The sequence below is a fragment of the Manis javanica genome, chromosome 3 (genome assembly GCF_040802235.1).
Source record: "Manis javanica isolate MJ-LG chromosome 3, MJ_LKY, whole genome shotgun sequence".
Taxonomy (NCBI): Eukaryota; Metazoa; Chordata; class Mammalia; order Pholidota; family Manidae; genus Manis; species Manis javanica.
The window spans coordinates 170,974,212-171,001,794 of NC_133158.1; the positions used below are offsets into that span (position 1 = coordinate 170,974,212).

Below are 27,583 nucleotides of genomic sequence, written 5' to 3' on the forward strand. Positions count from 1 at the left end.
AGCCCATTCTTAGTTTACTGCTTTGGGCTTATTTGACCACCCATAAAAATAAGAAATTGTGAGGGTGCTGTTGACTAAAAATAGATTTCATTTTCTCATTGCAGCTGTTCTCCAGTGATTTCAAATGATACTCCTAAATTGACTTCAGTATTCTTCAAAACATGCGCTTCTTTACATTTAAATTCATTTCTGTTTTTAGTATTACCAATGCCTTAATGACCTAGTGACAGCACCAGCACCAATTCCACCCCTTCTTGTATCTGGAGGACCAGGTTCTGGGAAGTCCCTTCTTTTCTCAAAGTGGTACAATGCAGTGCACTTAAATTGTTATCGTTGTCGTGACTTGAGTTACTGAATTAATTCAACAAAATGTAATATTGATGGATGCCTTCCTGCATGGCCTGTACTAAATATTACAAAACAAAAATGGAGTAAAATAATATTCATGCCCTGAAGTATGTATAATGTGGATGTTAGAAGATACAGAATGAAAAGGGAATACGAAAGGTGAGCAGTTGTGATTTTGTACATTAATTATGCAGGTCAGAACTAAGGGAGCTGTCAGCGTGGAATGGAATTAGGTAAATTATAGGGGGAAGGTGCCTTTTTTTTTCAATTATTGGCTTCATCTTAGAAGTTTAATTGGGATTTTAAATATTTGGAACATGACAAAGATGTTTAGAATGAAATAAATTGAAAAGAACATCAAAATAAAGGATAACCTTTACTATGAATGCAAAATAGTTTTTTAAATTATGAACTAAGTTTCATGTAAGCTAATAAATGTTTTTGTTTCAGTTCATTTTATTTACAAACAAGTAGTAAGAATATTTCACAATTATTACTTACCTTTTCATTATTATTTACATTGTAGAGTTGGCATATGTTTCCTTTTTATTGCCCTTTTATTTAAAATTATGTTTGGAAAGTCATATTTTTGTACTTAACAAAGAAACTTCTTTTTTCCTCTAATAATATATTTTTAATTAAAGGTTAATGCTCGTTTTACTAATACCTTAACTTCAAATGTACACTCTTGGTTTATATTAGTTATCATCAATTTGTAATTAAATCTATAATTTTTTAAGGCTTATTTAGAAGGGTCTAATAGTGGAGTAAAAATGGACATTTACCATGTTTATTCTAAAGTGACTGCCATGTGACTGCTGAGAGTTAGCATTTGATGCTTAATGCATTATGAATTTCTTTTGTTGTCAATAAAGGACCTTCATCAGTCTTATAAAAAGTCTTCTTTCAGGATTCAATTACAACAGAGGAATTCTCCTAACACTCTAATTCTTTCTCATTTTGGGGGAGGTCCATGTTAACCAGCTCAGTCTTCCTTGATTATTAAAAGACTAACTCTAAAGGTAGAGTATGCCATCATTTGGAACCATCAGAATTTTTGTGTAGATTCAGAAATTGTTAGGGCTATATTGTGTAGATACAGAAATTGAGGATAAACCAATTTTCAGTATTACCCATTTGTTTTGGTTTTGTATAGGTAAAAACAATGCTCTGTTCAATGGGGTCCTCTTGGTGACTCAATTTTGGTTTAAAGAGTAGGACAGAAATATTTCCCACCAGCTGTGATAAAGTGTAACTACTTACTTGTGTATGGTTTCATCTCGCAGTTGATGCAGCACTCTTGGTCAATATCTGCTATGACACTGGATCCTGCTAAGCTTCTGGAAGAGTTTCCACATTGGCTGGAAAAACTATCTGCCCATCATCAAGGCAGCATCACCATCATTATTGATTCTATAGATCAAGTTCAGGTACTATTTCACTTTGTAACCTACTGATATTCTCAGAGAGAAGCAAAAATATCAGTAATGGCTATGTAGGCAGTAAAGTTACATGTTTGTAAGGAGAAAATATTACATTGTTTCTTTTATTTTTGCTTAATTTCTGGGGAGGATACATGTGGATAAGAAAATGTGCTCCATGCCAGTAGACACTAGTTTTTGCTGAGAAAGATCAGCCGAATTAACCAATTAGCAAAGATCATTCATTTTGACATTTTTAGGGCCTTAATATTTCCTTCAGTGTCCAAAATTCATAGCAGCAATAATAGTACCTTACCACTTGTTCTTTTGCTATTTTGAGATAAATCATCCAAAAAATAAGATTGTTTCCTTAATAATAATGAGAAACTTCCTGAGAATTTCATTTTACTTGGGGAGTTTTTATTGTGTTGTTTTGAAATTTTTGAATTAACAGATTGAATTTTGTTTTTGTATTTTTAAACAAGTTGACAAACACATGCAATGGCTGATCGATCCACTGCCCATGAACATGAGAGTCATTGTTTCTGTGAACATGGAAACATACCCCCCAGCATGGAGGTGTGATGCTAACTTTAACTCTTTTGGATTAAAAACATGAAATGTGTTAAGTACAAACAAGGAAAGGTTTTTGGTGCAGGTTTGTTTTTCATGTAAGTGGCAGTAAGGATGGGAAGAAGTGAATGAATTCAAGAAAATATATGATCCATAGGATTTGGTGCAAGGTGAGATCTGGGAAGTGAAGGAGAAGACTAGGACTTGAGAAATTTTCTGACTTGAGAATTAAGTAAATTGTGGTTCTATGAACTGAAATAGAGAACACAAAGGACAGGCAGGTTTGTTGAGAAAAAGTCATGAGTTATGTTTTTGGACATGGTTATTTTGAGTTGCCAGTTGCAACTCCAAATAGTGATGTCTAGCAGGCAGTTAAATTTACAGGTGACAAAAATAGGGAGGCTGGGCTAGGAATGATAGACCAGACACCTGTTACCCTGAAACTTGAGCTCACTTGAACAGTCTTCGATAAAGGGATGCAGTGGTTGAATTCTGTAGGGCAGTGTTTCTCCCTTATTTTTGTCCCCCTAAGGAGCCTTTGTAGACATTGTCTTTTTAATTACCTCCCCCTAAGAAATTTTAATGTCATCCATTTACTGTATATCAGTTTATGTATAGAAACAGATATATGTGTATTTTTGAGCTTTACACATGAGAAGAGTCAATTATTTCCTTCCCACCCTGAAACCATTTTCACTATTCTGTTGAGAATGCATGCTGTAAAGTGATTAAATTCCAATTGGATTTTAAGTAACTTGTGGGCAAGGACTGTATCTTCTTCAATTCTTCATACTAATACGTATGTCTAGTTTTACCAATAGTTTAGAACATAGAGATAGAAATGTTTATATACTTTACTTTCTAATGTATATGTTATTTATTTTATAAGTCTTTGTGATTAATTGCTGGAAGTAATGCTATACATGTTAGAATAAATGAAACAGTATTACTTAAGATTACCAGATTTGTTTTGCTTATTTTATAAAGGCAATATAAAAAACTTAATTCTTATAGATTTTGATTTGTGTTTGGGTAGAATACAGCTTTTGTTGTATTATTAGAAGAGAATTTCATTTTTCTTCTCTTTAAAAGAAAGGTTGTGGCCTACACTTCATCTTGATCCCTTAAATCCAAAAGATGCAAAATCTATTATAATTGCAGAATGCCACTCTGTAGACATTAAATTGAGCAAAGAGCAGGTAAGTATTTTTAATTTCGCTGCTTGCTTTTACTTTCTATCAACTTTCCTATAAAATAAGTGAGACTTAAAATTCAATATAGGAATTCTCTTTTATTATAAGGAAAGGTGGAGTTTAGTAACTACTTTGTTAAATTCATTTTTCTCTTAAACTAATAATAGATATAGAAAAAGCAATAAAAAGATTTTAGTCTTCAGGTTTACTCGAGTATATTATATTAAGCAGGTAATTTAAAAGCAAAAAAGCTCAGGCATGTCAACTACCTCTGTGGCCCATCTCCACATGGCAGTGATGCCCTGGTGAGATGCTGGCAGCTGAAGCATTTCCTCAGGGATGTTTGTTGATGGCTTGACAGTAAAGACCTCTTAATTCCAGGGTGGTTTGATATTTCTCTTTTGTTTTTTGGTAAACTGGTGCAGGAGAAGCAGCTAGAACGACACTGTTGTTCTGCTACAACCTGCAATGCCCATTATGTCACCCTTTTCAGCAAAAGTAAGTGGTAGTTATTTTACGTGGTTGTCTGCATGTTTTGTGTTTGTTGCAGACTGTTACCTCACCACGTGAAACTGACAACTGATCATTATGACACTGAGCCACTCAGATTTTGTGTATTCTAACAGTGATACTAACATGTTATGAGAATGTGACATAACTACTGAAGATTAACAGCCCATAAATTATCAGACCTTGTCAGATAGATTTGTCTGATTTTCATCACACTAACCCCGTCCCTACTGGGGGTTGCAAAAGAAGGCCATCGGCATGCTCATTTGGAGCCCATGGGTGCTCCCTGTCACCTGCTTGAGACCCCAAGCTTTGGGAAAATGAGACAATTAAGGCATAAAAATGTTATTTCAGGTTCCTTGCTTATCAGTAGGTAGGTTGTAGGGAGGAATTTTTAATTGTCTCCATTCTCAAATCCTGATGAGCCTTTCTTCTAAAATAGGACTTATTTTAGATACCTCTGGGTAATTTGCCTTAAGATAAGCACTGGAGAGTTTAACTACTTTTATTTCTCCTTCAGTATAGCCTCCCTTACTCTGTTCACAACTAGAGATAAAACAGATGAATACCTTTTTGGTATTCAGCACAACTCATATTTAGACACTGAGTCTAGTGCTGTTGTCTCTTAATTCTTCATTCTCATCTTAAGCACCAAATTTGAAATGAAAAACCCTTCTAAAACTGAATTGCCCATGATATTTCCACTCTCCCCAGAGTTCCTGGAGTTGTGCCAATGCAGCTGACCTCTGAACATCAGTAGCTTACAATTCAGGAATGTGAGTTACTGTCCTTACGTTATGTAATATTTACTGAAATTAGCTATTTTAAGAGGGACTATGGACCATTTTGTTGTAGTTGTTCTCTTCTCTATATACCTTTATATTTAAAAAAGAAGCTACTGGTAATTATTTTGTGATACTTTAATAAAACAAACCCCCCTTTTTACTGATTTGCTTTAGCTTGATGTTTTCCAAATTCTGGCTCTAAACAAATGTAATCTGCATGGGTAATTAACTAACAATACATATTTATAATTATTTTCCTGCTTCTTATATATAAGTGGCATGCTTCTAGGTGATAAGAACTATGTCTTACTCCTTTTTATGTTCCATAATGCATAGTGATTGCTTGACATGTAGTTAAGTCCCAGCATGTGTTTACTGAATTGAATTAAGCGGAATGCTAAAATAAACTTGATGACTCTAGCAGTCCCATTGAGCTACCATTTTCCTCTGTCATGTTTTATTGAATTCCTGTTATTATCAGTTTCAGTATAAAAAATAGAGACCACATTTTTATCTATCCTGAATTTTTCACAGATATTGACAGTCTGTAAGAAATTAAATCTATTCTCAATTCCAACAGTGCTGGAAGAGCAGGCAATTTAGACAAAATCCTCCATCACTGTTTCCAGTGTCAAGATATGATTTCATTATATAGACTTGTTCTGCAGTCTATCCAGGAGTCCATGGCACATGAGATGGATTAAGAACTAATGAAACAGGTAGAGTATAAAAAACTTATAAAACTTAAAAAAGTTTGAATTTCTGTGTGAATTGAAGCAAACAATAATTCTTTTTAAATTTTTCCTCAACTGTGTTTCAAGCATAATACAGGAATACTCACTGCCATCGTGTGCCTATGGCCAGAAATTATATCTCTGGGAATTTGCATTTTCCTGATTATCACTGAGATTGTTTTCATGTTCATTGGCTATTCTGGTTCCCTCTTACTTGAATTTCTGGTTCAAGTCCTTTATTCATATTTTAAATTGAGTCGTCCCTTCTTACTGATCTGTAGAGTTCTTAAGTGTTCTGCATACTGAATACAAATCCTTTGTTACAGAGTTTGCAAATAAATGCCTTTTCCCTCTTTGTTCCTTGTCTTTTAACTTTGCTATCTTTTTTTATGCAAAGTTTTATTTTGATGAAGTAAGATTTATCAGCAGTTTTTTAAAATGGTTTATGCCTGTTGTATCTTATTTTAAAACTTCTTTGCTATCATAAAAGTGTTCTCATATATATTTTTTTCCTTTCAAAATGTTTTACAGTTTTGTTCTTCACTTATAAGTCTTAAACTCATGTCAGTTTATTGTATGAGGAAAGAATCCACTTTTAAATCTTGTATAGTTAGCCAATTGTTCATTTTACTAAATAGTAAATATACTTTTATTTTCTACTGATTCAGAACACCACCTGTCAAATATCAAGCTCACATATGAACATGAGTCTTTTTCTAAGCTCTTCTGTTGCAATCTTGCCTATTCCTTGCCAATACCACAGTGTCTTTACTATTAGAACTTTAAGCTTTGATACTTGGTTGGCAAGCACCCTTTTATTACTATTATTCACAAATATCTTGGCTAATTTCCTATATGTATTTTTAGAATTGGCTCAGCAAGTGCCATGGACACTCATTTTGGAATTTTAATTGAGATTGCATTAAATTTAGAGGTTAAGTTGGGGGAAATTATATAAGACTTCTCCGTGTAAAACTAGCTCTCCATCTATTAGTCATCTTCTCTCATGTTTTTTTAGTAATGTTTTATCTTCTTCCCCACAAAGGTCCTTAGATTTGTTTCTAAGCACTCTATTTGAAAGTAACATTTTTTAAAGTTGTTTGCTGCCATATTCAATTTTGATTTTTGAAAATTTATTTTATATCTGACAATCTTGCTGAACTCTTACTGTTTGAACCTGGATCTATTTTTATTTTAATTTCTCAGTTTGGTGGGTGTTCCTGGGGTTTTGACTTCTCATCCTGCCTCCAAGCCCACATACTTCCTTGTCTTCTATCCGCATCTGTGGGCTGATGCTCTCTCCTCATGCACCCCTTCGCTGAGAGGACAGCCCTTGGGAGGTCCTGGTGCTGGTAAGCTTTCTAGATCCAAGTCCTCACCTCACAGTATTAAAGGTTTGTCTTCGTCCCCGCTTGGGTGTGAAAATCCAAGCCCTTAAGTCAGTGGCACTGGTACCCGTCCTCTGTCCCCACTCCCCCAGGCATAGCTCCAGCACTTAGCCCTCTGATTTTCAGTTTCCTTCATTTTTAGCACCCTGGGGATTCCCATTCTTTTTTGCAGGCTCAACTGTGCTTTTAGAAATGCTTTGTTATATGTTATCTGACATTAACAGGTTATGGTAGGAGGGCCATTTTTTCCACCATCTTCCCAGAATGGGAATTCTGTCATTAGTTTTAATAATACATTTCCTGCAGTTTAATTTTCACTAAATTTATTTCTATTTTTGTGTTATCTTTGGCATGCTAGATTTATATATATATATATACACACTATCCTATTTTTGATCAGTGCCTTTTGGCACTGGGAAATCTATTTCTTGCTTTATTATATCATTTGAACTCTAGGTTTCAATAAGTTAATAAGCTTGAGAGAACTGTGGAAATTTTAATAGCTTTTAGTTTCTTCTAGACATGCTTTATGATCATTGTTAATTCATTTCTCTACCTAGATTCTCTGCCTCATAAATGTTAGTCACAACAGTGTGAGTGAGTCAGAATTGATGGAACAGTATCCTGAGTTGTCCTGGGCTGTCTTGACCTCCCTTAATTACAGTTTACACAAGATGTGTTTGTTAACTTACTACGGCTGTGGCTTGCTCAAGTTTCAACATCAACTGGTAAATGTTATTTTAATAAGGTTTTTTTATTTATAAATGTCAATGTATCATTGTATACTATATTATCTTATACTAGACCATATTTTAAATGTTTCATTATGAGACAAAATTGAAATCTGCAATTTGGCATGAATTTTTTTTGCAATGATTTTAGGTTAAAATTTGGATGATAATATTTTTATGAAGATCCTTTATATTATGGCTATTACAGTCCTCTCCCTCTTATCTGATGTGGATACGTTCCAAGACCCCCAATGGATGCCTGAAACCACAGACAGCACTGAAATATATATATATATACACACACACACACACACACCATGTTTTCTCTTTTAAGTGTATACCTATGATAAAGTTTCATTCATAAATTAAGCAAAGTAAGAGATTAATAATAAAATAGAACAATTATAACAGTGTACTAATGAGTTATGTATATGTGGATTCTATCTCAAAATATCTTATTCTGTTGTACTCAGCCTTCATTTTGTGATGATGCAAGATGATAAAATGCCTACATGATGAGACGAAGTGAGGTGAATGATGCAGGCACTGTGACATAATGTTAGGCCAGGACTGGCCGCCTAAGGATGCCTCAGGATGATCATCCACGTCCAGACTGACATTGACTGTAGGCAACTGAATCCACAGAAAGTGAAATTGCAGATAAAGAGAACTATTATACTTTAAGAGGTCGTTTCTTTCTAAAAGGAAAAAAGATTTTTCAAGTTTGTTTCATTGAATTACCTGTATAATTATATATGTCTTAAGAGCTTAGAGTCTGTAAGTCAGTCTGCCTCAGATCACAGTCTGTTTCTTCACAGCTTAATAGCTATGTAACCTTGAGCAAGTTTTCTAAGCCTTGGGTAGAGTTTTTGCGCTTACCACAGGGCTGTGAAGAGAATTGAGATGGTCCTTGATCCTTGTGATGTTCTAGACATACGATATCTAGCACATACTAATAAATGTTTAAGAAATATTGACTAATATAGTTCTTATCTGTAGTGCCACGGTTGATTTATATGTGTATATAAATGCAAAGAAGTCTTAATTTGCATTGCTGTATTATATTTGTGGGTGTGAAATGTTTGTAATTTTACAGGTTTATGTTTCTTCTCTAGTGTATACCTCTCACATATAATATATCCTTTTTAGTACTTTTTCCAACCCACATTTCTGATATTTTTAATGTATTAATTAAAAGTTTGAATTAAATTGTGTTGTGAATTCTTACAAGAATTTTTATTCTCAAATAGTTTATCATGTAAATATATCCTGAATTTTAAAATACTCTTATGCCTTTCTATTATACAACTATAAAATTGAAATGATTGTAAATTTCTTTTTACAAATTCATTGTTAGATGTACAGTGGCTTACAGAAAATAAGACTGCAGTATTTTTTTTTTCTCCACAGGCTTCGGAAACAGTGAGACTAGAGTACATGGAAGGTTCCACCACTATTTCTTCATATAGGCAAAAGCTAATCAACTATTTCACAAAGCAGCTAAGGTATTATAAATGTCCGTATTTTTCTTCTGTAACTTCTGCAACACACTCTACCTCTGTGTCCTTCTCTTTTTTTAGCTTATAATTTAATGTCTACATATTTATTACCAGAAGGATTAAATGCTCTTCCTATTCTGTTAATGTCAAAAGAACAAAAGATGATTATATAAGTAAGTCTTTTTTAATATTATGCAAAAGATTTAAACTTAAGTGAAATCAGTAAAGGATCATTTTATTATTTTATTACAGTTAAATAGCTTAAAAATAGATGTGTGTTTCTGTGTATCTGTGTGTATATATTTGGGTCCACTCAGGGTTTTTTTTTTTAATTAGTTCAGTTTTAGCAAAATATCTTTAGAGTTTGGTCAGTGGTCCTCTTATGACTTTGTTTATTTGTTAAATTTCTGATTTTGACCATCTCAATATTAGATTATACTTAGAGACCGAGATACTATGTCAAATACATTTTTCTTCCTTCAACATTTGTCTGAGGCCTTTTGACGCCATTTCACTGTAGGAAGGTGTCACTGAATGTCGTCCCTTCTCTTCTCATAGTCAAGACCAGGTAACTTGGAGAAGTGCAGATGAACTCCCATGGCTTTTTCAGCAGCAGGGAAGTAAACAGAAGTTGCATGATTGCCTCCTTAATCTCTTTATGTCTGCTAACCTTTATAAAAGGTAAGCAACTTATTTGTTGAACACTTTTCCCCAGAAAAATAGACTTAAACAGTTGTTCAAGGTAACAAAAAGAAAAATGACATTTGAAATTTAGCTTAAATATAAGACCTAAAACCAGAAAACCCCTGGAAGAAAATTCATAGGTGGTAAGCTGCTTGACACTGGTCTTAGTGATGACTTTTTGGGTCTAACACTAGCAGGAACTGCTAATTCATGCCCCCATATATAAAAATACGGCTTTTTAAAACTTTTAGAGGATGACAGATATCCGTTGGTCTTAGGAACCAAAAATTTGGTGCAATTCCAAATAAAAGTAATTAACACTCGAACATGTTCTTCACTTATAACATTAACAGTACTAGCCATACCAATTATAATCACTCCCACAAACATTTACACAAGCAAGAACTATCCCTCACACACAAAAAATATAGTCACACTAGCCTTCATCATCAGCACAATCCCTGCAATAATATTCGTTTACTCAAAGAAGCAGTTGTTTTTAACTGACACTGAATAACAATTCAAACAATAAAAATAGTAATAAGCTTTAAACTGGATTACTTCTCCACAATATACCAGTAGCCTTATTTGTCACATGATCTATCATAGAATTTTCCCTATGATACATAAAATCGAACCCCTATATTAATCGATTCTTTAAATGCCTATTAATTTTCCTAATTACAATAATAATCCTAGTATCCACCAACAACATATTTCAACTCTTTTTTAGATGGGAAGGAGTAGGAATCATATCCTTCCTCCTAATCAGCTGATGATATGGACGAACAGACACAAACATGGAAGCTATACAAGCCATCCTATATAATTGTATTGGAGACATTGGATTCCTCATATCAATAGCATGATTTCTCATAAATTTAAATTCATGAGATCTTCAACAGATCTTTATTCTCAACCCTAAAAACACAAACATCCCCCTAGCAGGCCTACTACTAGCAGCAACTGGAAAATCCGCACAATTTGGATTACACCCTTGACTCCCCTCCGCTATAGAAGGGCCAACCCCAGTATCACTTTACTCCACTCCAGCACAATAGTAGTCGCTGGAGTATTTCTACTAATCCGATTTCACCCCCTAATAGAAAACAAGACAATTCAAACAGCAACTCTATGCTTAGGAGCCATTACAACCCTATTCACAGCCATTTGTGCTCTCACCCAAAACAACATTAAAAACATTGTGGCTTTTTCAACCTCAAGCCAACTTGGCCTTATGATGGTGACTGGTGGTATTAACCAACCACACCTGGCCTTCATACACATCTGTACCCACGCCTTCTTTAAGGCTATACTCTTTATGTGCTCCGGATCAATTATTCAAGCCTGAATAATGAGCAAGATATTCATAAAATAGGAGGCCTATTCCATACCCTTCCTACCACTATCTCTGCTCTCATTATTGGCAGCCTCGCTCTAACAGGTACCCGTTTTCTTACACGCCTCTACTCTAAAGACCTAATTATTGAAACTGCTAACAGTCATATACAAACACCTGAGCCCTCTTTATTACTCTTCTAGCCATCTTCTTCGCACTACTGGGACAACCCTGATTCATTACTCTGAGCAACATTAATGAAAACACCCCCTCATTAATAAACCCAATTAAATGCCTAATATTAGGAAGTATCTTCACTGGGTTTCTATTGTCCAACAACATCCCCTCCATATCTACCCCCCAAAAGACCATACCCTACTATTTAAAACTTACCACCCTAACTGTTACAGTCCTAGGCTTCATTCTAGCCCTAGAACTATGTAATTTATCCCTAAACCTACATCACAAAAACCCATCAAGCATGTTTAAATTCTCAAATTCATCAGGCTACTTTCCCACAATCATTCACTGCTCTTGACCCCTGTGAATACTAACGATAAGCCAAAAATTAGGATCCCTCCTTCTAGACCTAATATGATTAGAAAATATTTTACTAAAATCAACCTCACACTTCCACATAAAAGCCTCTTTACTGACATCAAATCAAAAAGGCGTAATTAAACTCTACTTCCTGTCATTCATAATAACAATTATACTAGCCCTACTTCTATCTTAATTACTCTGAGTAATCTCCATAAAAATAATAACACAAATCAATAAAGATCACCCAGTTATAACCACAAATCAAACACCATAACTATAAAGAGCAGCAATCCCTGCAAATTCCTCACTAAAAAATTCAGAGCCCCCAGTATCATGTTACCCAATCACCCTGATTACCAAAATCAAAAACAGCACTCAATCCCTCACCCTTTAACATATAGAACACAAAAACTAACTCTATCACTACACCAACAGTAAAAGTACTGAACACAACTATATTTGATACCCAAACCTCAGGGTACTCCTCAATAGCCATAGCTGCTGTATACCCAAAAACAACCAACATTCTCCCAAAATAAATCAAAAAGACCATCAAACCTAAAAAAGATCCACCAAAATTAACTACAATCCCACAACCAATTCTACCTGCTACAACCAAACTAAAACCCCCGTAAATTGGAGAGGGCTTTGAAGAAAACCCTAAAAAATAATTACAAAAATAATACTTAAAATAAATACAACATATGTCATTATTCCCAAATAGACTTAAACTATGACCTGTGACATGAAAAATCATCGTTGTAATTAAACTATGAGAACCCAAGGACAAACATCCGAAAAATGCACCCTCTACTTAAAATCGTTAATAACTCTTTCATTGACCTGCTTACTCCCTCCAATATTTCAGCATGATGAAATTTTGGATCCCTATTAGGAATCTACCTAGTCCTACAAATCCTTACAGGCCTATTCCTAGCCATACATTATACAGCAGATACATCTACTGCATTCTCGTCAGTCACTCACATCTGCTGAGACATCAACTACAGATGAATTATTGGATATATACATGCCAATGGAGCATCTACATTTTTCATCTGCTTATTTATGCACATTGGACGTGGCATCTATTATGGATCATTTGCCTACAATGAAACACGAAATACCGGAATTCTGCTTCTATTTACAGTCATAGCAACAGCCTTCATAGGCTATGTACTACCATGAGGACAAATATCCTTTTGAGGAGTAATAGTAATTACAAACCTTTTGTCCACAATCCCTAACATTGGGTCCAATCTAATAGAATGAATCTGAGGGGGATTTTCAGTAGACAAGGCAACCCTTACACGATTCTTTGCCTTTCACTTCATTCTTCCCTTTATTATCCTTGGTCTAACATTAGTCCACCTACTATTCCTACATGAAACGGGATCTAACAACCCAATAGGAATCGTATCCGACTCAGATAAAATCCCATTCCACCCATACTATACAACTAAAGATATTCTAGGACTTTTCCTCATGATCATAGCATTAATAATGCTAGCCCTATTCTTTCCCAACCTACCATGAGACCCAAATAACTATATACCAGCAAATCCCCTAAACACACCACCCCATATCAAACCAGAATATTTTCTATTTGCATATGCAATTCTATGCTGGGAGGAGTATTAGCATTAGTCCTATCCATCCTTGTACTAGCAATTATTCCACTACTACATACGTCAAAACAACAAACGATAACATTCCGACCTCTAAGTCAAATTATCTTCTGACTCCTAGTAGCTGATCTCTTAGTCCTAACCTGAATTGGAGGACAACCCATAGAACACCCTTTCATCTTAATTGGACAAGCAGCCTCCATCCTCTACTTCACACTAATTCTAGCAGCCATAGCAATTGCAGGTATTATCGAAAATAATCTCATAAAATGAAGAGTCTTTGTAGTATATCTTAATACTCTGGCTTTGTAAACCAGCGAAGGAACTAACCTTCCCCAAGACTCAGGAGGAAGACAGCAGCCCTACCGTCAGCACCCAAAGCTGAAATTCTCTATAAACTACCTCCTATAATATAAATAGCTCAACAGGCATTATATAAGTATATGCTATGCATAATCATGCATTAATGGTTTGCCCCATGAATATAAGTAAGTACATTATATTATTATAGTACACAGGACATATTATGTTTAATTATGCATTAATGGTTTAGCCCATGCATATAAGCAGGTATATTATATTATTATAGTACATAGGACATACTATGTTTAATCGTACAATAATGATTTACCCCATGCATATAAGCAAGTACATTATATCCTTAAAGTACATAGTACATACTATTATTGATTGGACATAGCACATTAAGTCAAATCATTTCCAGTCCACATGCATATCTCTACCACTGAAGGCCGCCTAATCACCATGCCGCATGAAATCACCAACCCGCCCACAATCGTGTCCCTCTTCTCACTCCGGGTCCATTGAGACTGGGGGTAGCTATGTTGAATCTATATCTGGCATCTGGTTCTTACTTCAGGGTCATACTACTCTAACCGCTCACTCGTTCCTCTTAAATAAGGCATCTTGATGGATTAGTGACTAATCAGCCCATGCTCACACATAACTGTGCCGTCATGCCTCTGGTATTTTTTAATTTTTGGAGTGTGAGTTTCAACTGGGTCACAGACCTTAGGCAGGGTAAATAACTTGTAGCTGGACTTTAAATGAATATTATTGGTCATACATAGTAATTCTTAGGTGTTATTCAGTCGGTGATTACAGGACATAAGAAATTTTACAACAGCATTTGAAGTCAAGCCTACAAAAATCAAAAGATCGTAAACGCTGTAGGCTATAACAAATACTAAAGTAATTAATTTAAAATTTATAATTATCGGTTTGATATATCAAACTCCCCCTTACCCCCCCAAAACCCTTATGTACTAAACATCTTGTCAAACCCCAAAAGCAAGAATACATACAAAAAGGTACTATAAGCATAAAGTATTATATAAGCATGTAGACTCATAGAGCTACCAATGCAGCTTTCTGCCTACCTACAGAATACTTAGATGCTTGGACATATATGTCCAGAAAGCCTCATAATGGCTATATCATGATTTCTATTAGCCACAGATAAAAATAACATACTTATATATACAAGTATTAATCAATTCTTATATGTGCCCGTAACATAAACTACTTGCCCCCTATGTATTTTAGAACTAAAGTTAATGTAGCTTAAAATTAAAGCAAAGCATTGAAAATGCTTAGATGAGTCCATATACTCCAAAAACACATAGGTTTGGTCCCAGCCTTTTTATTAATTTTCAATAGACTTACACATGCAAGTATCTGCCTTTCAGTGAAAATGCCCTTCAAGTTATATAAAACCAAAAGGAGCTGGTATCAAGCACGCCAATAAGATAGCTAACAACACCTTGCTTAGCTATACCCCCACGGGAGAAAGCAGTCATAAAAATTAAGCCATAAATGAAAGTTCGACTTAGTCATATTGTACTGGGTTGGTAAATTTTGTGCCAGCCACCGTGGTCATACGATTGACCCTAATTAATAAAAAATCGGCGTAAAACATGCTAAGGTGCATTCAACCTAAATAAAGTTAAGCCTTGACCAAACTGTAAAAAGCCATGGTTATAGTAAAAATAAATTACGAAGGTAACTTTAATCAAACCGACACATGATAGCTAAGGCCTAAACTGGGATTAGATACCCCACTATGCTTAGCCCTAAACTTAAATAGTTCATCAAACAAAATTATTCACCAGAGTACTACTAGCAATATCCTGAAAATCAAAGGACTTGGCAGTGCTTTATACCCTTCTAGAGGAGCCTGTTCTATAATCGATAAACCCCGATAAAACTCACCAATCCTCGCTAATACAGCCTATATACCACCATCTTCAGCAAACCCTAAAAAGGAAATACAGTAAGCAAGACTATTAAAATATAAATACGTTAGGTCAAGGTATAGCCTATGGATTGGAAAGAAATGGGCTACATTTTCTAAAATAGAATACAAATGAACGCCCTCATGAAAATGAGGGCCAAAGGAGGAGTTAGTAGTAAGCTGAGAATAGAAAGCTCAACTGAACCCGGCCCTAAAGCACGCACACACTGCCCGTCACCCTCTTCAAATTCTTAAATACAACTAAACATATTAAGCAAATATTAAAGCATAAGAAGAGATAAGTCATAACAAGGTAAGCATACCGGAAAGTGTGCTTGGACAATCAAAGTGTATCTTAAATAAAGCATCTGGCCTACACCCAGAAGATCTCAATAATATGTTCACTTTGAACAAACGCTAGCCCAACTAACATTTCATATAAAATTAAAAAATCTATAAACCAAAGCATTTACTAAATTAAAGTATAGGCAGTAGAAATTGTACTACGGTGCTACAGAAGAAGTACCATAAGGGAAAAATGAAAGATACATTTACAGTATAAAATAGCAAAGATTACCATCTATACCTTTTGCATAATGAACTAACAAGAAAATTTCCAACAAAGAGAACTTAAGCTGTGAACCCCGAAACCAGACGAGCTACTTGCAAGGAGTTTAAAGAACCTACTCATCTATGTGACAAAATAGTGAGAAGACTTACAGGTAGAGGTGAAAAGCCTAACGAGCCTGGTGATAGCTGGTTGTCCAAAAGTTCAACTTGAAATATACCTAAAAGCCTAAAAACTATAATGTAACTTTCAAGTATAGTCTAAAAAGGTACAGCTTTTTAGAGACAGAATTAAATCTTAATTAGAGAGTAAATAATAGAATAACCATAGTTGGCTTAAAAGCAGCCACCAATTAAGAAAGTGTCCAAGCTCGACAATAAAACATAACTAATACCAAATAATACCAAAAATCAAAATCAACTCCTAAATTAATATTGGACTAATCTATTAACAAATAGAAATACTGTTAGTATGAGTAACAAGAAACAAATCTTGCACAAGCTTATATAAGAACGGATAATCCACTGATAATTAACAAAACAAACTAAATTCAAAAATAAAACTTTGTTTAATGAACTTTTAACCCAACACAGGTGTGCATACTTAAAAGAAAGGTTAAAACAAATGAAAGGAACTAGGCAAACACAAGCCCCGCCTGTTTACCAAAAACATCACCTCTAGCATAACTAGTATTAGAGGCACTGCCTGCCCAGTGACTCATGTTAAACGGCCGCAGTATCCTGACCGTGCAAAGGTAGCATAATCACTTGTTCTCTAAATAAGGACTGGTATGAATGGCTAAACGAGGGCTTTACTGTCTCTCATCTGTGACCTGTGAAATTGACCTCCCCGTGAAGAGGCGGGGATAATATAATAAGACGAGAAGACCCTATGGAGCTTTAATTAACCAGCCTAAAATTAACTCAATACCACTATAAAAGAGAGAGAAATTAACAACCTAAGCTGTCAGTTTTGGTTGGGGTGACCTCAGAGCAAAGAACAACCTATGAGCAGTCAAATCCAGACTAACAAATCTACATAATCTGTTAATTGATCCAATCACTTGATCAACGGAATAAGTTACCCTAGGTAACCAATTTCATTGTGGTTTTGATGAGCATTACCCTGACGATAAGTGATGTTGAGCATCTTTCATGTGCTTGTTGGCCATCTGTAAGTCTTTGGAAAAATGTCTATTCAGATCCTCTTCCCATTTTTTAATCAGATTGTTTTTTCTTTGCTAAAGAGTTATATGAGTTCTTTATATATTTGGATTAATCCCTTATCAGACATATGATCTGCAAATATTTTCTCCCATTCTCTACATTGCTTTTTCATTTTGTTGATGGTTTTTTTTTGCTGTGCAGAACTTTTCAGTTTGCTGTAGTCCCACTTGCTTATTTTTGCTTTTGTTGCCTTTGCTTTTTTTCATTTAACAATTATTTATTGGGTACCTGGTGGGGAGGAAGGTGCAGCAGGCTGTGTTGTGTATCAGTCACATCATGGTGGGGGGCCTTGGAGCTGTGTAGCCAGCCAGGGGGATGGAGCACCCGGAGCTCCTAAAAGTTTCCCCACCTGCTGGGCAGAGTGCACCCGGACAGTTTTGCGCACCTGTGCTTTCTCCTGAGCGGCAAGCTCTGTGCAGCCCTTGCCCCTTTAGCAGCTCTCTCACTGTTAGGAAGTCTCTCAGGCTGCCTGCCTTTATTTTGTCCCACAGCGGCCAGATGTGGATCCCTGTGTTCTCCAAGTGGCAGGAATCTCAAGTCTCTCCAAGTACTCTGCCTGTCTTTGCTTTCCAACCCCAGCGATCCTCCAGAGCATCACGTAAGGTAGGTTCGTGCTCCCAGAGCAGATCTCCAGGGCTGGGTGTTCAGTAGTCCTAGGCCTCCACCCGCCTCCCCGGTTCCGTTTCTCTACCTCCCTGCAGTGAGCTCGGGGGCGGGAAGGACTTGCGGGGTTCCTCTGGATCACGGCTTTGGTACATCACCCTCCACCTTGAGGTGATGGCCTGCCGCGGCAGCCATCTTTCCTGCTTCTCTTCCAGGATCTGGTGTAGTTGCCGTATTTCCATACTGTATGTATGTATGTATGTGGTTTTCAGAGGAGGTTTCTGCCTCCCCTCTCACGCTGCCGTCTTTAATCCCACCAAGCCTTCTTTAATTTTTTTTTTCCTCAGTTTCACTTCTGTTGGGTACCTTTTCCCACCCCTTCAACTTGTAGTTTGTCTGTGTGCTTGGATCTCAAGTGAGCCTCCTGTAAGGGAGCACGTAGGTGGTCTTGAGTTTTCATCCATTCATTCAACCCTGTGTCTTTTGATTGGAGTGTTAAAAGTCTTTCCCTTTACTGTGATAATTGATAGTTGTGTCCTTATTGCACTTCTTAAACTTGATTTCTTTCTTCTTTTTGTTTGTAGTTCTTCTCTGTGCTTTCATCGTTACTCTCCTGGTTATGAGCTATAGCTTTGTTTAGTATTATGCTTTCCTATCTATATATCTGTCTATCTATCTAATCTATCTACTGTCATCTATGTATGTCTATCCAAACTAATCTATCACCTGTTATCTATCATCTGTATGTATCTATATCAATGTGTCTATCTAATCTATATGAATCTATATCATCTATCTAATCTATCTAATGTATCTATCATCTGTCTAGTCTATTATCTTATCAATCTATCTACCTATCATCTATCTATAAGTATCTATAGGTATCTAATCTGTCTACCTAATCTATCATGTGTCATCTATCTAATCTGTCTATCTAATCTATCTAATCTCTCTATATGTATCTATATCATCTATCTAATCTAGCTAATCTAATTCTATATCTCATCTATCATCTCTATCAATCAATCGAATCTAATCTATCCATCTATCCAATGTATCTGTTTATTTATTTATTTTGTCCATTTTTGTCAACGTACTGTCACTAGGCGCACATTCATTCCTCTGTCTTCTTCTCATTTTTGATGCCTGGTGTTTGTTTCTGTGAGTTAGCTGTGTCTTTGGATCTTGAGAGGAGTGGCCATGGGTTGGAACATCTGGGTAGGTGGCCCGAGTCCACTGGGTGTAGATGGCGGCTGGGCTCTCTAACCAGTGTGGGCTGGGGCCCTCTGGGTGCTCTGCCCTGGGGCTGGCCCTGCTGAGGCGGCTGCGTGAGCTGCGGGGCTGATCCAAGGCCCGACACAGGGAGCACCCCGGCTGGCCTGTTGGGGCCGAGGCAGGTGCCTACCCAGTAATAGGTCTTTGTGCCTGTGCGCCGATGTCACCCCAGTGGCCCTGCTTGGCTGCCCATCTCCCGAGAGCATGTGTAGTCACAGGTTAAGTGAACCACCTTTTGGGGACACGCGGGGCTGGTGTGAGCTAGTGGCCTATGGGCTTGCTGAGGTGGCAGGCCAGCTAGCTTGTGGGGAAACTGCTCCCCTCTGCTGTCAAGGTGGAGGTGGAGTTTTCAGTGCATTTAGGCAATTAGATCTGAGTGAGGTCTATCTGAAATGGAATAGTAGCATTTAGAGCTATGTTTCTGTTTGTATGAAAAGGATTCTGAGCATAAAGAGTTGGGTGGTGGTGGCAGGAATTCTAGGAATGTTTATGTCCTTGCATTAATTTATTTTCTGTTAAGGGAAGTGATTCTGAAGTAACTTTTTTCTCATGTATGAAGGTGGTGCGTAAGGTCATCCTATGTCACTCATGGTGAGATGAAGTGAGGTAGTAGAAGTAAAGCCTTGGCCTGATACATAAGAGACACACTGTGGATGCTCTTTGCAGCTCTCCTGTCCTGGCTTATTACCTTAACTAACTTGATGGATCAGAGTGGTCCCAGCGACATTTCCAGCAAAATCTTTCTAAAATTGCATAGAAACACTTGGCAAGGATATCTCCAGAGGCTAGTGGAAAAGTTTACTCTTTCTGGTCACTGTTTCCAAGTTGTTCGCTCTGTCGTGCCTTCCTTCATTACTTTTAGACCAATAGGGGCAATGGTACACACACAGAGCGGCACTGAACCCCGCCCCCACCCAAAGACACACACCCAGCTGAAGCTCTATTCATCCCTCAGCTTCCGTGAGCACCCGATGTGCTTTGTGAAGGGGCCCGGGTGAGGTTTGTTCAAAGACATGGAGCAGTAGGAGGTGGCTGGGGGAGAGGTCCTGCAGGAGGGTGCCCGGGGAGGCTCTTCCCTGCTGCGCATGTCCCTCCGGGTGCCCTGCCTGTGGCCTCCCTTCCTCGGGTGTCAGTGACAGTGTGTCCTTGTGGGCCCTGTTTCCCAAACAAGGCTGAGACTTAACGGGGACCCCAGGTATCAGAAACTGCAGCCCACACTTTAAGAAAAATCGTGCATAAGTTGTGCTCCTGGCGTTCCCCTCATAGGAAGCGGACTTCAATGTGCAGAGACGGATGGACGCAGATACCTAGGCAGACACGTAAGCACAAATATCTATGCGTAGGCTCTCTCTGTCCATCGTCGAAGTGCGTATCTGTTTACCTACATATCTATGTTAGTCAATCAAGCTGATAACCAAACTGTCATAGAGTGGGGGCTTAATCCATAGACACTGATTTCTCACTGTTCTGGGGCAGAAGTCCAAGAGCAAGGCCGATTCAGTTCCTGGTGAGGTCTCCTCTTCTGGCTTACATACAGCCACATTCCTGCTGTGTCCTCACAGGGTTGAGGGAGAAAGCTCTGTCCTCTCTTCCTCTTAATGGCACTGAATTGTGTAATGGCAGCTGCACCCACACCCTCATGATTTCTTCCTAACCTAATTACCTCCCAAAGGCCCCACCTCTCAATACCATGACAGTGGGGGTTAGGGCTTCAACCCTGACTCGACTCAAATATGAATTTGTGTGTGTGTGGTTGGTGGGGGTTAGGAGGAGTGGGAGAAGGTGAGGTGAGGGCCCGAAAACACAGTCCATAACTCTATCTATATCTATCTATCTGTCTATCTATCTATCATCTATCTATCAGTCATCATCTATCTATCTATATCTATCTAATCTCATCTATCTAATCTGTCATCTGACACCTGTCTATCTAATCATCTATCATCTACCTATGTCTCTAATCTATCTGATCTATCCTGTATGTATCTAATCTGTATCTGTGTATCTGTCATCATCTATCTATCTAATCTATATCATCTTTCTGTCTACATAATCTATCTGATCTGTCATCTATTATCTATCTATCTTGTCTGTCTGTATATCTCATCTATCATCTGTCTATCAATCAATTACCTGGCATCTATCTATCATCTTATCTATCTAATCTAATCTATCTATATCTATCATCTATCCTATCTAATCTCTCCTGTGTCTATCATCTATCTACCTATCTATCTCTCTGTCTATCTATCATCTTTTTGTCTATCTATCCTTATGTACAGAATAGTTAACAACATGGCTGTCTATCTATAATCTATCTATCATCCTTTTTTCTACCCATCTATCCTTATGTGTACAGAACAGTTAACATGGCTTATATGTCACTTCCCTATATTATGTTTCCAAAAAACTTGCAAGGTAACTAGGCCATAGAGACAGCACTGGGTTCACTGAGACACTTGCATGCTCGAGTCAACCGCGTGTGATTACAAAACCAATAAATGGTAGTGCAGGGACTTCAACCCATCTCTTTCCCCTTGGTCCTCTTTCCCCTCCTTACCACTTGCTGACTGTATTCTAGCCACATTCGTTGACTAGCTGCTCCCTGAAGACTACAAGTATCCTTCCTCTGGGCTTTTTCAGTAATTTATCCCATTCTATGGAATGCTTTTCCCTCAGATACCTGGTTCGGTCACCTCCTTCTAGACTGTTCAAGTCCCACCTCCCTGGTGAGGCTTACCCTGTCCACTGTTTATATTGAAAGCCCTGCTTTCCTCTGCCTGTAATCTCAGTCCTCCATATACTGCTTTATTCTCCCTAGTGTTTGTTTGTTGCCGGCTAACCTGCCGGAAAAATTACACATGTTCGTTGTCTCTTTCCTCCCTTCCAACTAGAATGTGGTCTCCACAGTGAGGAATTCCACCTGTATTGTCTGGTGGCGACCCTGCAGACTCTAGGGTCAGTGAGAAGTGGGCACAGTTGTAATTCAACATGGTTTGACATTTTAGCAGTTTAGGTTAGAGTCAGGCCAGTCATTAAAGAGGACCTTTTCTGATATTTCTAAGCTACGTGATAAATTCTAAGCAAGCTTAAATTTTCAGAGATCATAAAGCAGGCAGGAGCGCTTCCTTCTGTCATTCCTCCAGCCTCGAGGCCCTGGATGCCACATCCGTTCCCTCGTGGGGAAATGGGAATGTGTGAGGATGACTTGCCAAAGTCTATGTTATGTAAGACAGACAGACAGACACACACACACAGACACACACACACACAGACATAGACAGACAGATTTAAACATGTTTAAAAACCAAAATGAAAAGAGTGGTTTCCTGTGTCACAGCAGGGATTCCCTAGCCTGCGGTGAGCTCAGAACAGTGGCAGACAAGAGGGAAGGGGCCTCGTAAGCCAACCCAGTCTCCCTCCTCTGGACGTGCCTCCCCCTGGGTTGTCATCCCTTAAACGCTCAGCACGCCGACCTCACGTTGAGCATGCACAGTCATAAAACACGGCTATTTCCACATCCCAGTCACTGGGGCATGGGACATATTGCATCGGTAGGTGTGGCTCAAAACATTATTACTCGTGTATGCAAGTTCTTCCTCTATAGCTGAGTGAAAGAGTAAACAGAGCAGAGGCATATTGGCTCCAGTTAGTGGGAATATATAATACACACACACAATCTGGGAAACATTTTCTTTACTGGATAGGAGGATATGAACATAGGCCTTGTCTTGGTTGGGGGGAGTGGGGGCCTGTAGACGGCCGCAAGGGTGGTGGCGTGTCCACCGCATCACCATCGTCAGGGGTAGGGCTGAGTCTGGCGGTGTTGCCACACGCAGCATCAGGTGGGGCCCGCGAGGGTGTCATCGGAGGAGGGCAGGAGGCCGACGGTGCTGACAATGGCCTTGAGTGCGGCCGGGGGAGAGACTGGAGGACAAAGGCCCGCAAAGGTGGTGTTGTGTCCATAGGTTCATCCTCTGCGTCAGAGTCCGGCCCCAGGCTGGCGGTTGTGATGATGTCCACGGCCTTGCGTGGGGCCGGTGGGGACCGGAGGACAATGGCCCGCCAGGGTGGTGTTGCATCCATAGGTTCGTCTTCTGCGTCAGAGTCCAGCCCCAGGCCGGCGGTTGTGATGATGTCCATGGCCTTGCGTAGGGCCGGTGGGGACCAGATGACGATGGCCCGCCAGGATGGTGTTGTGTCCATAGATTCATCCTCTGCATCAGAGTCTGGCCCCAGGCCGGCGGTTGTGATGATGTCCATGGCCTTGCGTGGGGCCGGTGGAGATTGGAGGACGATGGCCCGCCAGGGTGGTGTTGTGTCCATAGGTTCGTCCTCCATGTCAGAGTCCAGCCCCAGGCCAGCAGTTGTGATGATGTCCACGGCCTTGCGTGGGGCTGGTGGGGACTGAAGGACGATGGCCCACCAGGGTGGTGTTGTGTTCATCCTCCGCGTCAGAGTCCGGCCCCAGGCTGGCGGTTGTGATGATGCCCACAGCCTTGCATGGCGCCGGGAAGACATCGGCCCCTGAGGGTTACGTCGTGTCCGTAGGTCCTTTGTTTGAGGCAGACATGAGAATAGGGTATGAAGCTAGGGAGGGCTTCTAACTCCTTCTCAGGCCAAGCACAGACTGAGCTGCCCAGCTAGGCCAACCTCTGATAGGTCAGCCAGGGGACGCATCACAGAGCCGCCCAGGCAACCGTGATGTCACCCAGGGGAAACGCATCATGGAGCCCCAACTGCCGTGACCACACCAGCCCCCCCCCCCCCACCAGAGCAGACCCTGGCCAAATGTCACAGGCCGTGGCCCCAACGCCAACCCCAGTAGAATCCCTAGCCCCCCTGGACTGTCTGCTGAGGGCCGTGCAGGTATTTGGGCCAGCGAGACCACCATGCAGACCGTTCAGGGCCACAGTGTCCACGTCTGTCAGAGCTCAGCCTGCCCGGGTGCTGGCTCTGCACGCGCTCAGCACCCGGGGTGTGGTGGCCAATGCTGTGCCCCCGGGGTCCCAGAGGCCAGGGCTGCCGGAGCATGGCCCGCCCTCGCCCTGGGCCTTCCGTCTTCTCTGGGAGGCCTGGAGCCAGGCATGCTTCCTGCGCCATGGCCAGCCATGCGGGTGACAGATTGTGAGGAGGGGACCGACCACATGACTTCCCTTTCTAGCTTGCAGACAGGTTCTTCCTTTGCTTCCCAGAAAGCGTAGGTCGGGGACCACCAGGTTTCAGCATAGCAACATCCCACGTTCTAACTGAGCCTGGCAGCCCAGATTTTCTCTTTGGTCTCATTCTGGGGCCTGTGTCTGGTGTATGAATAACACAACACAGTAAACTGGGAAAGACTTCTTGTTTTTAAATGCCTCTCCTTTAGACTCTTCTTCTCAATGGTGTCGCCATTCTTGCCCATCAGCCAAGCTGGAAGCTTCTGGGGCATCCTTGCCTTCTCTCAGCGGTCAACCTGTCCATTCCCGATCCAGAGCATTCATCATTTATGTTATAATCCGTGGACCTCATTTCCATGGCAGTAACCCTGCTTCTAGTTTTTTAGGTCTTTTCTGGTGGATCTCATCCTTGCTCACTGTTTTACTGTGGAAGCACTGACATTGTTACAGAATAAAATTTGAAATTCTCCAGCTCCACTCATGGTCTGGTCTAACTTGGTCTACATCTCTATCCCTATGAGCCAAGCTCCCTACTCCAATTATTTATGTCATTTTCCATTACTGTGTAACTTAATAGTAGACTGAGATCCATGAAGGGAGGGACCACGGCTGCCTGGCTATTGCCCTCCTGTCTCGTGCGTCTGCACAGCGCGGGCTCATAGGAGGCTCTGATAAGTATTTGTTGTGTGAATAAATCAAGAACAGGCCTGGTTCATGTTTTAAGTGGCCTCTTTCTGTTTAAGGAGGAGACTGTGTCACCTGCATAAAGTTCAGAAGGTTGTCGAGTGGGCCATCTGAGAACAGGGAATGGGCCCAGTAACAAAATAGAGTCATGTAAAGGGATTCCTGGCAGATCTGAGGGCACAGGAGCATTCATTGTGTAATGTTTGCCTGAAGTTGAAGTTAATGTAAAGAGGGTTTGTTTCACCTTTGGGATTGGCACAGTGGATGTGGTTTCCATATGCTGAGCAAGTATGTAAGAGAAACAGTAGGGTACAGTTTAGTGATTAGGTTAACCAGTCTACAAAGTGATGATGACTGAGTTGTTAAGCGAATTATATTGCAGTGATTCTGCTTAGTGTGTGCTGATTTCTTGTTCTTGTTCGCTGCCCTGTACGGAAAGCTCCTGGAAGACAAAGACTTCTCATATTTGCACTTTCTTCTGCACCAGTGTCTTGAACAGAGAGTTTTCAATAAATGATTGTTGAACAAATGAATTAGGAGGAAAAGGTAAAAGGTCCCAGAATAGAAATTCCCAGAGATGAGAAAAGGCTAGCTGAAGATGCCTCCCTAATTCCTTTTTCCTAGCTCCTTAATTCTTCCAAGTAGCAATACTGAGTTGTTGGGCTGAGACCAGGAAATCTGGTTGGGAGCAATTCAAAGATAATTGTTTAATAAGGGTCATATTTCTTGTAAAACTTTAGGAATCTGGATATCTTTTACAAGACAATAAGGTATTATTTATTGAATGCTTGCTTTTTGCTTTATATATCATTGCCTATAGTTCTCACAACAGCCCAGTGATTATATTTATACCCATTTCATAGAGAGACCCAAAGCCTTTCAGAAGTTGCGGGGCAGCATGTAGAGCCAGGCCTGTGGGATTTGTTCTTGTTCATAGGGCCTGTTATTAGAGAAGCATTAATTATACTTAAGAAAAATCTGGGCTCTGTCTTAGAGGCCTGGGGAGCTCCTCTGCCCAGGCCTGGGGAGGGCATTCATGGGGTGCACCCAAGATAGTACCCAGAACAGCTGGGATTCCTCAGCTAGCTTGTTCTGTGCCACTATTTTCTCTTTGGGGACAGTTTATGGGACACCTGGAACTAAGAAATGTACTGCTTGGGCTACATTTCCCACCTGCTCCTTCTCTGCGCCTAGGACACTGAAAGTAGGAATCATCACTTGCTACCAGACAGGATTGTTAAGAAAAGAAATGAAGTCCAAATGAAACACAGTGCAAAGTATTGAACTGGAGTACAAAACATATTCATTCATGCTGATGCTGCTTTTGACTTTATTCTCACTCTCAGATTACTTCCTTGTTTCCCAGGAATTCCCCAGATGCTGTTATGACTTCTTTAATTGCCTCTCACCAATTTTCCTATAGACATTAGTGGTTTATTTTAAGAGGGCAGCTAAAAATGCATTCACAATAGTCCATGTTTTCATTGGACCTCCTTTTGAAAAGGGAATTGTTCATGGATTGATTGATTTTCCAAACTTATTTTTAAACAGCACAAACACAGATCAAAATAAAAAGAAAGAGTTACATAATCTGATACCTACAAGATTTAAAATTTTCCATGTGCCCTTCCAGTACTGCTTCAGAGTGAGTTCTGGCTGTGAGTTCAAGGAAGAGGCACCAGTGTGTTAGAAACGAGTGCAGGGTGCAGCATTCTGGCCTCAGAGGATTACGTGTTGGAACCAGAGCCAGTGAGCACAGCCTCCTGCTGCTGGCCAGGCTGCTGCTGCTTGGGCCTCTCTCCCTTGGCCCACAGAGGCTAAGGCTCTGTCCATGCAAACACGGAAAGTGGAGAGGCAGTGAAACCACATGATTTTGTAGGACTTCAAACCAGAAAAGCTTAACAGTTTCAGGAGGGAAATAGGCTTTGGTCTGGTCATCTGGAGAGTAGCATTTGTAGATAGAACCTTAATCAGAGCAAAGAGCTGAGGGAATGCAGTATATACAAATGTTCCAATGCTTAAGACATTTTAAATTTGTATCTCGATTATTTTGAGAAATTTTTAAAGTTTAGAAAAGTATAGAGAATAATACTCATTCTTGTCCTCCAGAGTTGACTGACCATCATTAAATTCCAGCTCAATAAAAATTGCAATAGAAGGAAACATTGCAGATAAAGCCCTCTTTGATATTCAGCCCCAACACCATTACTTTCTTTTCCCCAAAAGCCAACGTTCTCTTAAATGTGGTGTTTCCTTCGGAGTCCACTTTCTCTAGTTACATACAAATTATATACATGAGTACCTCATGCTTGTTAGAGTAGCTGTTACCAATAAGACAAGTAATAATAAGTGTTGGTGAGGATGTGAAGAAAAGGGAAACCTTGTGCACCGTTGGTGGGAATGGGAATTAACTGGTGCAGCCACTATGGGAAACAGAA

At 39.4% G+C, this 27,583-nt stretch overlaps 1 protein-coding gene across 1 annotated transcript in view; it reads left to right on the forward strand.

Moving 5' to 3' along the window:
- Positions 1 to 13,649, forward strand: part of NPHP3 (nephrocystin 3) — a 168,156-nt gene extending 154,507 nt beyond the window's left edge. The window contains 2 exon segments of the mRNA XM_073230493.1: positions 12,526 to 13,369; positions 13,372 to 13,649. Coding sequence (XP_073086594.1) covers positions 12,526 to 13,369; positions 13,372 to 13,649 — 1,122 coding nt within the window.
- Positions 13,650 to 27,583: the final 13,934 nt, after the last annotated feature.